The following is a 15,580-nucleotide window of genomic DNA, read 5'->3' as shown; positions in this document are numbered from 1 at the left end:
GAGGGTAAGGCAAGATCGCGATCCAGCAAGAGGCGTACCATGACTGCTTCTGGAAGTGGAAACGGCCGGCTTTAGGAGCGGTGCATCAGTTGTGAATGGGAGTATTTCGAAGGAGACAATGCACAATAAGTAAAATATAAGCGTAGAAAAATGTTGTGGACAAAGTTCCGGAATTTTTTGAACAGACCTTGCATCTCGCGAAACGACCGCGAAGATGAAATTTCATTCAAGCTCATATGGAAGCTTACGCGCCTGGAACAGGAAAGGGGGAAGTGGCTTGAGAAGTATGGACGTAGATGTTTCCACTTATTTTGTGCCAGTTTTTACGCGCACGTTTCAGCGGAACTTACCAGCGAGGATTCAAGATACATTAAGACTGCGCACGCTTCTAGTATGGAAACACAAGAATGCCGGAGATCAATTGTAAAAGTTACAAGAGCCGGCAAACGTGCTTGATTACAGTTTGCCTTACTGTAATACTTCCACAGCCCCACTTCTTTCCATGAAAGCTTTGGAAATGGTTAGTAGTACAGGAGTGAAAAAAAATAAAAATTGAACTGGTCGCGCGCCAACCGATAAAACAGCCGCTGCTCAGCCTGTTATAACACGTCGTTCTTTCAGGCGGTTTAAAATTCCAACTTCAAAAATAGTTTTTAACATGTCTTTGCATTTTTTCAGTAGCATTTCATTTAAGTCAACGTATTTTGTTCGCTATAGTGCAGTTCATTCGCTTCGGGTTACTTACTGTTACGGTCGTCAGTTTACAGAAACGTTCGCTTTGCTTACACAGCCCGCGTATTTCCGTTTCGTCACAAGCAGTTAATTTCTAATGTCCCGCATTTCGTCTCCACTCCCCTTCCGCAGACAACAATATTATTAACACTTTTCTGGATCTTAGTTGAGGCCTTTTATAAGGAAACCGGCACATTTGTGAAGGAACATTCGACTTTCTTTACCCTGTGCATCTTTCGGTACTATAGTCATTTTGAATCAGTGCGTTTCACGGCGTTATTAGCCATTTAATTTACTGTATTTGCATTCACTGACGTGTGATGGCATTATATGCCGAGGTAACGACTGGTTCACGTTCTTAGCTTACACTGCACAAAAGCGTTTATTATGCTCTTTAGCGTCTTGGCTCTCCCCCAACGCTCCCCCCCCCCCCCCTCTCTCGTGTGTGTGTGTGTGTGTGTGTGTGTGTGTGTGTGTGTGTGACGCTGGTTATCTATTACTCAGACGAGTATTGTACGTTACTCCTGAGTGTTTTGTCAGTCAATGGTTTCGAAATTTTGATGACCCACGTTGATCAGAATAATGCTGTGTAAACTATATTCCACGTGGCGCTGATAATTTGCACCAACAGATGCTCCAGCTTTTTAACAGTAATCTCGAATAATTGAAGTGCATTACGACACGTATGCGAGCAGCGGCCATTCCTGCTACTGCAGGGTGGACCATCAATAACTCAATTGCAACCCTCTGAAGTGAATGGATGAAACATTCGGCAGAATCTCACTCAGCCATTCGAAAACTTTTTCACCATTTTAGCGCCATTGGTTAACATCTCAGAGATCTGCGTTAGTATTACCCTCCCCTGCAATATTTTCTCCACTCTGAGAACCTATAGAAAAAGCTTCACAGATCCAACTGGAATCCAGGAGGTAGTAATGAGCGGTGCAGTCGGGAATTCGATACACGGGTACCTACTTAATGCTATTAATCATCTCATATGTGGGTAAACACCTTGCTGATCAGTGTTATAAAGGATTCAAAACAAAAGAGCAACAAACAAGGCAAGGCTCTAGTCATACTCGCTGTTTTTTTCCTTCCGCACCACGAGAAACCTGAATTCGGAACAACAAACAATCGGCAAAATCATTATTTCCATAAGATTCCCAGTAATGGCATTTGTCGTAATTTATCTTGCAATTAAAAATTATTTTCAATGGTAATCTCAAATAACAACTACTGAAAGTGATCACAGTTCGTAACAAATCAAATAATTAAGTCAATCAATCAATCAATCAGTTGAGTCACACGCTCGCTTCACTCATTGAAAGATGATGCCCGAATTTACCAAAATCCACCCGATCGTCCGCGCCTGACCTTCACGTCCTTACTCAGACCTACACGTTACGACATGCTCCGTGGCAATGATCCAGCCGCCCGATATCCAGCTGATAGGATGGGCGGACGTCAGGTATCTGGCCAAATAACTATCCCTTTAATCTATAATTTTTCGTGCCTCGTCACACGTTGATTCGGACGACTTCTTGGCATTTGAACACCACGATTGTTGAAATTCCCAAAGAAATTTTAGGCTGCATTGTCTGTGACCAGAGGACGTAGCGCACTGATGAGAAGCGTGGAAGTTAACAAGCATGGATTTAGCTGGAAGGAGAAGTGTCAAAGTAAACAGAGCACTGTCTCTCGCCCCCTGTCCGCTCTACACGTTTAAAACCACTAACACGTACAAGAAAACTATGCAGCAGCTTAGTGATCCACGCCGTCCCGGAGGTTGTCATGAATAGCAACGCAACCACAACGAGGTACTCCTTCACCCTGCGAACAGATTATAAATTAGTCTTGCACTATAGGGAAATTATTTGTAGCTAGGGTGACAGGCACATTTCGATTTAACAGTGTCACTTGTAGAACTATCTGCACATGTCTGGGTGAATATATTCAATTCGCTGAAAGCAGGCCAACGACACTATTCTTGTGCCAGATTTTCACGAGTTTTAATCACGTTTTTGCGGTTGCTATAGGATTTGCAGGTAACAGAGTCTTTGTAAGGATTTGCACAATTTAAAGCAGTCTTTGATTGCAAAATTTTTCCGTCATTTTATAACCATTTTCGATCCGTATGATCATCATCAGATGGGTCTGTCTTTCTAAATGAAATTTAACATAATCACATTGAAGGACACAGCAAACAAATATTCAAAATTGTAGAGTTTAAAACAGTCTTTGATGGCAAATATTTTCAATCTCTGTTCATTAATAAGCTCACCAATTTATAGTCAATAGCAACACAACTGAAGAGGATGTCATGCTCCACTTCTGAGAAAGAGCTCGAAGGAATATTCCGCTAAATGATTTAAAGATTATCTCAGATCCCTGCTTGAACAATTTGAAAAACAAAAGAAAATCAAATCATTGCGGCCAAGGACCTGATTCTATCCACCTCTATTACACTTAAAAAGTCGGCAGTGGAATTAATGCAGTCGAAATGTTAACAGCCCGCTTAACACCTACGTTTCAGATAAGCCGACGCTAAAATGACCCGTAAACACATCAACATTCACCAAGCTTAAGTGGGAGAGACAGTCCCATTAATTTTAGAGTCCAGCGTACCTTTACCACACATAATCAGGGCATTACCTGACAGCAGCTCTCACTAAGTGTTACCCACGCCTGCGTCTTACTGTTATACAGAATTCAATTGACACTTACGGCAGGATCAAGGGAATATTCGAGCAGATGTAATAGGCAGACTTACCATTTTCAATGTAGTACGACGTCTCGTTGTAGCGGTCGTCCGTAAAACCTGGCCTCTTCGCTTTCAAAGCCTTCGTCTCTAGTTTGGCCTGTGGACAGAAATATTCATAAGAATTAATTAAGAATTGCCCATAAATGGAAACACAGCTATTTATACACATACTGTTCATGCAGTGCGTGGCAAAACTACACCGTAAACCTTGCGCCACTCTAATTTGTTAAAAGGATTTCCATCTGAGGAAATGCGGCGTGCGGTAAATGCATCTCGCCAAACAAGACACCGCCGCGTTGAATCTCCGTATTCATACACCGAGTCCGACCGACATCGAGCGAAGGCTCGTACAATGGCATCGAAAAGGCAGTCGTATTGCGCTGCATGACACCTCGTGCAGTGAATGCTAACTGCATCGAAAAGGCCAAGGACGCCGGGGTCCGACGAAATCGTTAGAAAAGTTAAACACGGCCACGACTTGTGTTAAGCTCTGAACGAGCCCGTTCAACGACGATAAAAGTTAGTCTTCTCAAAATGAAATTGCCAAAAGCTCGCAAATCAACATGGTCACTGGTCTTCGAATAGTTTTCGGCGTGGTTCTGCGTAAGACTTACTAGGGTACCATTAACGTTGGCTCCAACAATCCTATTATCTGCATACTAACACAGTACTTGTCAAATTTCTATGCTGCTGCAACTTTCTTAATGTGTCAATACGTCTTAACGCATTCTTAATAATTATGTCAGCGCACCTCGTAGTTATCAACGCTGAATTGTTTCTTTTCTTATTTTTTTCCTCTTCGGTAGATGGCTTAGGGATTCTATTACCATCAATTTGTTGTGTAGTTTTAGTCTGATTATCCTCTATCTTTTCACCACGTTCTATTTTTTTCTTTCTTCGCTATAATTTTCCTATAAAGTTGCACATATTTTCGTAATACGCTGATAAAAACTCAACAAATCGCCATTCTCTCTTGGAGCACTATCATTTGACTTCGACAGGGTGTGATTTCATTCCATAAACCTGCAAAATTACCTATTTCAACACATCTTACAGAAGCGAGACCTTCTGGCTGTGGCTTATTAACATTTTAGTCAAAAGCTACGGATGCAAGAGTTTATTCTGCTTAAGTGCTGAATAACTGTTACTCCAGCGATTTGCAGAGTTTTATAGGTGAGTCTACATGTGAATGACGCCACTGTAATATAGTTCTGTGAAAACTGCGATGTTATAACTGATATTCGATACAACTGTGTACGAAAGCGTTGATATCTGTCTTATTTTGCTATTGATTCTTAGGCCTGAATGGCGCTCTGCATTCTAGGGTTAAAGGCCGCTACGGTTAGATACCATACACGCAAACTTTTTTTCTACGGACTAGCCGACAAAGTGAAGAAAATCAAATGTTTCATCGGAATTTAAAACTCGCGAAATAAGATTTTACAGTCTCGACTGATTCTTATCATTCATTTATCTGTTCACAGAAACTTTGCAGTGCACACGCCGTTGACCAGACATTTGGCAAACAACATATCAAGCTGTATTTCGCTCTGTCAAGTATTTATAGCAACTTATACTTTAGTATTCTATATACGTTAAAACCTGAATGTTTTACAGAAAAATAAAAAGAATCATGTAGCAGAGGTATTCACACGATGCAGGACTTTGCACACATCAATTCGCAGCAAACATCAAGAATTGGATTTTTAAATACATCATTTTAGAAAAAAACGTATTTTAATAGGTAATCCGCAGTGTAAGTTCCTGAACAATGCTATATTCAAATGGGTGGTAGTAGTAGTAGTAGTAATAGTAAGTATGCGTCATAATTTCGCTTATACTTTGTACAGTAGCACTCAAAAGTATTTTGACAAACATATTAATTGGATTAATTAAAAACAAATATGAAATATGCAAATCAGTAATTTATTTCATTGATGGATATTCAGTGTTCTACAGTATAGTGACCAAGTATCCCTTGTTCGCAACATAACAGAGTGTAATTTCTTTTAGTGAGGACAATAGCGGAGCAAAAGTATTTTGACACTGTTGAATAAGACATTTTTAACACACAATTATCATCTTCCGTAGTGAGAAAATCATTATTTAGTGGGATATCCCTTGGCTTTTATGACAGCCTCACACCGCGTCGGCATTGAGTCGACCAATTTTTTGAATCGATCCATCGAAATTTTGTCCCTCTCATTTTTGAGAGCTTCAAAAAATGCGACTTTCTTCGAATAATTTTTTATTCTTATCCTGGGATCCAACTCCTCCCACAGATGTTCTATAGGATTCAAATTCGGACTTTGACTTGGCCACTCCAAAACCTCGACATTTTTGCGTTAAAAAAAAAAAATCACTTGGACTTGTGCCTGAGATCGTTATCTTTTTGAATATACCATCCAGCTGGCATGTGGTGTTTAGCGTATGGTATTATTTGGGTCTTCAATACTTTTTCAGAAACGTACCGATTCATATTTACCATCAAATCGAACTAAAGGTCTAAGCATCACACTGCCGCCTCCATATTTGGCCTTGGGAATTTGGTACCGAAAGTCATACATCTTTTATTTACACGACGTTGAACATACTTGATACCATCAGCTGACATTAAATTAAATTTGCTCTCGTCACTACACAGAATTTTGACCAGTCTGAACTTGACCATGATCTGTGCTGTTTTGCAAACGCAAGTCGGGCCTTCCTATTTTTCGTAGATACTAAAGGCTTTTTCGTCGGTCTTCATCCATGTACTCTAAAGAGTTTCAAGCATCGTTTGACAGAGGAAACGTGAATGTCGACGTTATATTTTTCTTTCATACGTCTGTATCATTACAACCGACTTGCGAACATCACTTGTTGATAACTTTTTAATGATATATCGGCTTTAGGAGACCTTTTTTTGGACGTCCACTGCGAGGCTTATTTTCGACAGTCTTTCGTTTATTATACAATTTTTTCCATGTACTAACGAGCTGACGAGACGTTTTAAAAAGACGAGCAACTTCGGTTTGTTTCAGTCCTCGCTTTAGTGCATTTATCATACCGCTTCTAAAGTTTCGGCATATTGAAATAATCACTGTAAATAGACATCAGTAGAAATCAGAACAAAGACGCAAGTGACGTCCACGAATTCACGGAGCAAGCTGCGGGTCGAAATAGTTTTGAGCTCGCTGAAAGTCGCCTTCGTCCGGCAGCGCTAAGTGTAAACAAAAAGTGGTTCAAATGGCTCTGAGCACTATGGGACTCAACTGCTGAGGTCATTAGTCCCCTAGAACTTAGAACTAGTTAAACCGAACTAACCTAAGGACATCACAAACATCCATGCCCGAGGCAGGATTCGAACCTGCGACCGTAGCGGTCTTGCGGTTCCAGACTGCAGCGCCTTTAACCGCACGGCCACTTCGGCCGGCTAAGTGTAAACAAACAAGTCGCAATCTGACACCTCCAAATAATCGCAGTTATACTGCTCTCCACTATACTCAAGACACTGTCCGATAGTATTTTATTTTAAGAGAAATAATAATGAATTTTACGTTGTCAAAATACTTTTGAGCGCTACTGTGTCATTCACGCTTTTATTCTAAAATGTGAAAAAGTCGTTTCTCTACATAGTTTTCAACATACGTAACTGCTAGTAAAACTCAATTAAGTGGTACAGTATTAAGCTTTATAAAACAGTGGCTTCAGTGGCTGATATTAACTTGAATGGAATCCGCTTTCTTTAAAACTGTCTTGTCGTCTCGACAAGTCTCGTTGAAAGTCAGTCGAAATGTCTGTTTCATTTTACTGTATGACATGACTTGATACCACAATGTTTTCGACGTTTTAAAAAACGTTTGTATGATATTCCGCTGCTTGCATGATTATGCAGCTCTGACTCAGCACTTCTGTCATGGAAAAATGAAAAATGTTTTACTGCACTGAATACTTGCCAATACAACATTAATCAAAGATTATAAAGCTTTAAGTTTAGATATACGTTGTGATTAGTCCAATTTAACGTAATATCGTCAAGAAATGTGGTTTTTGCCACATTATTATCCGTGTACGTAAAGTAGCTGGTGACTTTGTATTTTTATTCTGTTGTATGTGGAAGAGCAAGAAGACAGAACACTCTTCGGGTTCCCTGCTAATTGTGGCGAATCATCACTCTGAAGTCCTAGCAGCAACACACGCAGTAACAATGTGCGCTTCAATGTCACGACACACATGGCGCAGTGAATCAACAGCTTCCACCTAGCAAATGTGCTTGCCTGTATTAGGCCAATAAACAATAAATGCACCCCGAGTAAACTCATTCCGCTTTTGCAGAAAGGTTTAAGAACTGAACTATTTCTCACTGGGACTTACTCGTAGACAAAACGAGAAAACGAAAGAAGTACGGTGAGTTCGAAAGCAATGTCAAAAGTGTCCGTTTTATTAACCGATTAATATCGTCCAAATTGCACATGTAGATGGAGTTAGTCTTCGCATTTTAATGTGTTTCAGATTCTGTTTTCTTTTGTACCTTCAGCTGGATAATAGACTTCCTACAAGAGAAAAGAGCTATCACCGAGATGGTAAATAATTCGTGCAAATTGTCCGGTAATGGTACACAACTTTTTGCTCCTGTGGTCTTCAGTTCGAACACCGGCTTGAAGCAGCTCTCCACGCTAGTGTATCCTGTGCAAGCTTCATCTCTCTGCTTCATCTCCTTCCAAATCTTTATCCTCCATACTTTTTCCCTCAAACAAACTGACGATTCATTGATTGTGTGAACTGTTTATCATACACATTTCACTTCTGTACGTAGGTAAATACTTTCAAAAAAGATTTTCTAACAATTAAAAATGGTTCAAATGGCTCTGAGCACTATGGGACTTAACTTCTAAGGTCATCAGTCCCCTAGAACTTAGAACTACTTAAACCTAACTAACCTCAGGACATCACACACAACCATGCCCGAGGCAGGATTCGAACCTGCGACCGTAGCGGTCGCTCGGTTCCAGACTGTAGCGCCTAGAACCGCTCGTTCTAACAATTAAATTTACTTTCGATGTTAACAAAGTTCTTTTTTTCAGAAATACTTTTCTTGCAATTTCCAGTCTGCTCTCTACTTCGGTCACCGGCAGTTATTTTGCTACCTAAGTAGGAAAACTCGTTCACTACTTTAGGGTGTCCGTTCCTAATCTAACTCACTGATTTAACTCAACTACAACATTCCATTACTCTTGTTATGTTGATGTTCACCGTACAATCTCTTTTTCGGAGCTCTGTCCATTGCATTCAAATCCTATGCTGTCTCTGTCTGACAGAATCACCATGTCGTCGGCAAACCTCGAAGATTTTATTTCTTCCTAAAATTTAATTCCCTCTCCAAATTTGTCCTTGGCTTCCTTTACTGCTTTCTTAATGTACAGCTTGTTTCTTTCATGTCTTTCGACTCTTTATAATTGCCGTCTGGTTGCTGTGCAAGTTGTAAATAACGTTTCGCTCCCTGTATTTTAATCCTGCTGCCTTCAGAACTTCAAAAGAATATTCCAGACACCACCGTCAAAAGCTTTCTCCAAATATATATGCATTAATGCCACTGCCTAGAGCAATATGTCCTGACGGACGAAGACGTTTGCAGAAGGGGAATGCATCACTAAAGGCAAACAGTGCAGTAGAAGGCTATTAGGAGTGATTGCGCGCGTCAGGTGGGTCACAATCAGTGACCTTTACTATGTTCAATAGCCATTCTCTACAGGGGAAGAGCCACCGCGATTACATTATCAGTCTGAATGATCTTCGTCAGTTATTCGGGAGGACAACGGTTCAAATCCGCATTCGACCATACTGATTCATGTTCTCCGTGATTTCCCCAAATAGATACAGGGAAATTTTAGGATGGCCGACCGATTTCATTCCCCATCCTCGAATCATTTAAACTCTAATATTCCTTTCTTCATAAATTAACAGAGAAGTCAGACTGCTTTCAACATAGCATTACTTTCCACATTGGGCTCATATTTGTAACGTAACTCTGCATACTGTCCCGGACGGACCGCCCTGTTATCCTCTGACAATGGCGCCATTCGGATGCGGTGTGGACCGGCGCTTAGTCAGCACACCACTCTCCATGCAGTTGTCGGCGTCTCAAACCTTGGAGCCGCTATTCCTCACTCCTCGCTCCAGTAGATCTTCAACTGGCATCACGAGGCTGAATGCGCCCATTCCAGTCTTCCCAGCAAGAAAAAATCGCTAACAGTACCGGGAACTGAACCCGGTTTCCTCCACGGTGGCCTCTTATTTATAAAGCACCTTCAAACATCATCTACGACTCACTAGTCTCCAGCTCACACTTCGCGTTCTGATGTTGGAGCTGAAGTCTATCAAGTCATGACAAGGCTTAATTCTATTTACGGTTTTCTGAAGGAAAGAAATAGTCAACGAAAGAAAATTTTGGGGAAAATTTCGTACAGTCACAAATTTAGGGTAGTAGGAGCTTGATGAAATACTTAGCGGTGGGGTGTGAACGTGAGGATTGGGCGCGGGGCTTTTGCAGGTCACCTTATTATGGTTCTCTTGAATAGCTCGAAAACCGCTCCTTGCATCGAAACTGTTTCCCACCACAAAAATAAGCTACACTACATTTTCTACAAAAAAAGGTTATATTCATTTTTTCTCTGGCACTAATACCTTTCGCGTTGCAAGGGGGTGGAAAAATCGCAGATTATTAAAAATAGAGCTTTACTGGTACAAAACTGACGTTTACTGTTAAAATGCGTGAGTGATGAGCAAGTACTAAACGTGTGTGTCACATCTAAGTGTAGTGGAAACGTATTAAGGGATAAATTGTGTTATGGAGGGGAATGATGGTAGACACGTGAGGGAAGGCAAGTCGCCACATTGTGGTCGTGCAGTTCTCTCGCTTAGCAGACTGAAGAGCGAGAAGGGGTGTCCCCCAATCTCTCTATTCACTGCGTCATCCGTCACGACAAGCAACTACAGCGTGCTTAAGAAAGTTATGCTGACCCTTCCAGAGTGTGCAGACACGCCCCGGGAGTTTTTATTTTCCCAAAGTGCGTTAACACTACACGACATACAAATACGACTTACTAATAACACTAACGCAAAGCATATGGACAGATTCCACTTAAATCTCTGCGCACTGCTAGGGGGCAAATTGATTCTTAATCATGCTGTACAGTTACAGCAGTCTTCGGGGAAGGTGATTTCCGCCACCACAAGAGCTGCTTGCTTCTCAGTTTGCAGACGGACTATACCTGCCCACCATTTCTTGTACAGTGCTCTTACGTGTTTAGACAAGATAACTGCACTGTTCTCGTGTTTATATAGTGGTTTAAGTGAGAACTTACATCCAGCTGTTAAGTGAGCTATTATGTAAAAGAGCTCAACTGCTGGAGTTATCAACTGTCTACCACACTGAAAAGCTTGTTCCAAACATAACGAGCTGTCAGGGTGTACTGGACAATGTCATTTTCATTGTCTCCACTGTCAGTGGCTCGGATACTTTTCACAGTATGAGGAGTATCAAATGTGTCGCCCAACATCTGCACATGCCGTGTCTCCCTCTTCAATTCAAGTACGTCTCCTAGGTGTTAAGAGCTTCGGCTATTTCTACAAAGTCAAGCAATGTGTTACAGCAAATTACTGTTCTAGACTTGAGCATAATCAGCCCATGCATCTGAAATATTCACACCAATCTCGAGAGATACGCTGTGGACGTTTGATGATTGGTTCTACTCAGTGCAGCTCAGTTTTACAAGTATCAGCAGTTTCTGAATGGAAGAGGTTTATATAGTCCACCAGTAACACAATTAATGGTAACTGCAACACGGTATCACGGCTTTACAATATTCTGTAAACGATAAACAGCGGCATCGTGCCACATTTACCAATCCAATACCGTACTCACCAAGACTAAAAAAGTCAATGACAACGTCACACTTAAAATTAAAGTGTTATCAGCCACTGTTTATAGGAACATATTTTACATAAAAGCTCACTTCATAACTGTCGATAAGTATTCACTTAACAACCTGAAAATAACTTCGCCATGTAAACAGCAGTTCAATGAACTCATTTTGTCTACTCACATAGGAGAACTGGACGAGAAATGTTGGGGAGTTATAGCCTGTCTGTAAACTGAAAAGCGAGCGGCAGAAGTGGTAGGATAAGTCGTCGTTCCCGGAAGAACACAACTGCCGTACGAGATGACTAAGAATCAATTTTCCCTTCAGCAGTGGAGAACAGCAAGTACGCAGAATCTGTCCATCCGCGTTACTTGCGTCAAGTGTTATCAGTAACGCATTCTGTATTCCATGTAGTGTTAATCAGCTTTGTGGAAAGTCGACGACCTGCGGATATATATGCGCACTCCACTGCCAGTGATTCATAAGGCGCACCGTGCAAGAGCACTTTGTCAAGCACTCTGTATTTACTTCTTGTGACGTAATGCATTAGAGAGAGTGGGGACTCGCCAGCAAGCTCTTCAGTTTGCACACCCACGAAGTAAGGGAGTGCATGACCACATTCCAGCGACCTACTTTTCCTTACGCTTCTACCCTCCACATTCCCTCCCACTCTCCTCACCCTCCAGCCCCTCACATCTCCATAACACGAAGTATCCCTTAATACGGTACTACTACACTTAGATGTGGTATACATATTTAATATTATATTAACCCACATATCGCAATACACATTAATTTTATACCATTGAAATATTATTTTTAGTATGCAGCAATTTTTCTACCCCAGTAACGCGGAAACTATTAGTCCTAGACAAAATAAACAAGATCTTGTTTGCACTTTTTTATACTGCAGTTTTCGAGTTTTCAAGAAGAACATGAAAATGTTCCCCCCACACCCACCCCCACCCGCCTCCCAGCCCAAGCTCACATCCCACTGGTCGGGTTTTTTAGTACGTTATTCATGACACTCCTTCCTACCTTGCTGGGCTACTAAAAAAATTACGAGAAGATCACTGATGTATGGAGAGTTTCTGGAGTCGATTATATCGCCGTTTCTTTGAATAGAAATACATGAAAGAACGTTTGTGACTGAACCGAGAACGACTTTTTTCCGTAATTTATGTTTCATCCTGTATATGTCGCGACCTCTTTCCCAGGCCACTTTATTCAACTACTTTATAACTGTCGTCGTTGTAACCCATGCGAGCAGCGACTACTATATTTATATGGACGACTCGTACCCACCGCCGTAAAAGCCCGTGGGTGTAGATGGTGGCGAAATTACGTACTGTACCGTAGCGAAGCTCATAGGTAACATTGGAAAGCGGACCCCGTCGCCATACACTCGGATCCTGAAGTACCTCTGGCCAGACAAGCTCTGCGAATTTGGAAAATTGGGCACAGCCGTACAGTGCTGTGCCGTACATGCGATTTCCGTGTAATGGGTCCACCCGGCGTCGCCCATAGATCGCAGCACTAGGTGCGCGATTTTTTCTGCCATATGTTAGCACAACTTTCGACAGGCTCCGTGCGAAACTGCAAGTCTTTCTGTTTGGTAGACGGCGATTGGTAGCTGTCTGAACAAGGTGCGAAGAGTGAATTCTCGGAAACGGAGAAAATCGTGTCCTGGGCAGAATGCTTGCCGCCAACCGAAATGCATTCGAGGTTCATAAATATGTGAGGTGACTATTCCTTCGATTTCCACGGTGAAACGAGCCCGTTAAATTGTTGATGATGGTAGACGCGGACGACCAAGAAATGCAGCCACACCAGAAATCGTGGAAAAAGTGCACGTTGTGATCTTGGAAGGTCGGCGTACAAAGGTGCGTGAAACTGTCAATGTTATAGGGATTTAAAATGAACGTCTCGGCTGAATTTTGCATAACTGGACATAAGAAAGCTTTGTGCGAGATGGGTGCCTCACCTGTTCACGATGAATAACAGACAAATTCGCACGACAATTTCTGAGCAGTGTTCAGCGCGTTCTCGTGAAAACAAAAGTGCTTCACTGAATTAGTATATGACAATGGACGAAACATGGATTCACGACTAGACACTAGAATCAGAAATAACAATCGGAACAATGGACAGAGGCCAGTTCTTCAGCTCTAAAGAAAGCGATGACGATGTCATCAGCGATGGAAACTACGGCAACTGGGTTATCAGATGCGAAACGAATTCTATCAACCGCCTTTCTTCAAAAAGATAAAATCGTAACTGTGGAATATTCGTGTAACCTTCTAACTGATCTGCATGCAAAAATTAGAGAGAGAGACCCAGTTTGCACAAGAAAAAACATCTTTCGTTAAGACAGTGCACCTGCCCATAAAAGCGTCTTGACAACGGGAAAATTGAGAGATCTGCGCTACGAAGTGTTGGAACATCCGCCCTATTCCCCAGATTTGGCTCCCTCAAACTTCCATCTCATCCTAAAACTCAAAATCTTTCCTTCCTGGTCAGTGTGGACACAACAAAGATGGAATAATGTCACTGGAGCACCATTGGGTGAAATGTTTTAATGTTAGAGGAGATAATGTTGAAAAATTATATGGTTTTGTTGAAAACATCGAATTCACAACATCTGCTGCAGACAAGAAGAAGAACACAGTGAAGAACACTGCTGCAACTGCACTCGTCGACGGACCGTGTGTTTTTTGTGGATGTAGACTTAACTTTAGCATTGACATTAACGATTCTTTTATTCATGGTAATGGTTGGCTTACAGTAGCCATTGTACGAGGTGGTACAGGAGTTCCTAATGTTCCTGGCCTTGAAAGTTTTGTAGATAGAGACATTATTGCCTTTCACTGTCAGGTTGATAACTATTCCGACCACCCTCGCAGAGAGGGAGGTTCTCTTGATGAACACCATTTCCCACTATCCGGTTGTAGGCGGCGGGATGTGTTTGCATAATTCTCACCTAACACATGCTTTCGGCTTCTGTGGTCTCGCTGCCTCTATAGAAAGGTGGCGAGTTTCTAAAAATGCAAGTTTCTGAATAATAAGACACCTTTTTGGACCAAATAAAGTGCCTATACGTCTTTATGTGGATTTTTTTATTGCTAGTACATATTCTGTTGTTGTTGTACCTCGTTGTTGTTGTGGTCTTCAGTCCTGAGACTGGTTTGATGCAGCTCTCCATGCTACTCTATACTGTGCAAGCTTCTTCATCTCCCAGTACCTACTGCAACCTACATCCTTCTGAATCTGCTTAGTGTATTCATCTCTTGGTCTCCCTCTACGATTTTTACCCTCCACACTGCCCTCCAATACTAAACTGGTCATCCCTTGATGCCTCAGAACATGTCCTACCAACCGATCCCTTCTTCTAGTCAAGTTGTGCCACGAACTTCTCTTCTCCCCAATCCTATTCAACACTTCCTCATTAGTTACGTGATCTACCCATCTAATCTTCAGCATTCTTCTGTAGCACCACATTTCGAAAGCTTCTATTCTCTTCTTGTCCAAACTATTTATCGTCCATGTTTCACTTCCATACGTGGCTACACTCGATACAAATACTTTCAGAAACGACTTCCTGACACTTAAATCTATACTCGATGTTAACAAATTTCTCTTCTTCAGAAACGCTTTCCTTGCCATTGCCAGTCTACATTTTATATCTTGTTGTATCTTATTGACGATTAACCATGGCATCACTTTTGGCATACAATAGTTCCACATCTCTGAATGCCTTGCACCGTACCGTGGCTTGTGGAATATGTATGCGGACACAAGATAGCCGAAGGCAGCACATGACATTCAGACACTACTGGATAATGAAAAACTTTACTTGTAGAGACGTGGATGTAGGAACGCCGAATTTGCACAGGACACTGGCAGAGGTAGAAACATCGTCGTGAACGCCTAGGGACCTGACTGATCGTGTGGAGAGGGATAGGTATTGCCTGGGAGCGCGCAGTTCAGCTCCGTTCTGCTCAAAGCACCTACGAGCCATATGTAGGTATCGGTTATCATTTGTTGTCGCCGGCCGCGGGCGGCTACTACGAGGGAGAACTTCTATGTTTTTTGTCTCCTGACAGCAGCTGAATGTTCGAATGACGTTGTTGTTGTTGTTGTAGTTTTACAAGCCGATTCGACGGGCAACTTCCCTTGTCGACGA

The 15,580-nt window shown here is 41.8% G+C and overlaps 1 protein-coding gene across 1 annotated transcript in view; it reads right to left on the bottom strand.

Annotated features, from left to right (window-relative positions):
- LOC126456023 (pseudouridylate synthase RPUSD2-like) overlaps positions 1-15,580 on the bottom strand; it is a 561,359-nt gene that overhangs the window by 114,477 nt on the left and 431,302 nt on the right. The window contains exon 3 of the mRNA XM_050091777.1: positions 3,503-3,590. Coding sequence (XP_049947734.1) covers positions 3,503-3,590 — 88 coding nt within the window. The remainder of the gene's footprint in view (positions 1-3,502; positions 3,591-15,580) is intronic.

This window comes from Schistocerca serialis, chromosome 2, assembly GCF_023864345.2.
Source record: "Schistocerca serialis cubense isolate TAMUIC-IGC-003099 chromosome 2, iqSchSeri2.2, whole genome shotgun sequence".
In the NCBI taxonomy this organism is placed as follows: Eukaryota; Metazoa; Arthropoda; class Insecta; order Orthoptera; family Acrididae; genus Schistocerca; species Schistocerca serialis.
The sequence above is the reverse complement of the archived record's forward strand: the minus strand, read 5'-3'. Positions and strand labels throughout refer to the sequence as shown.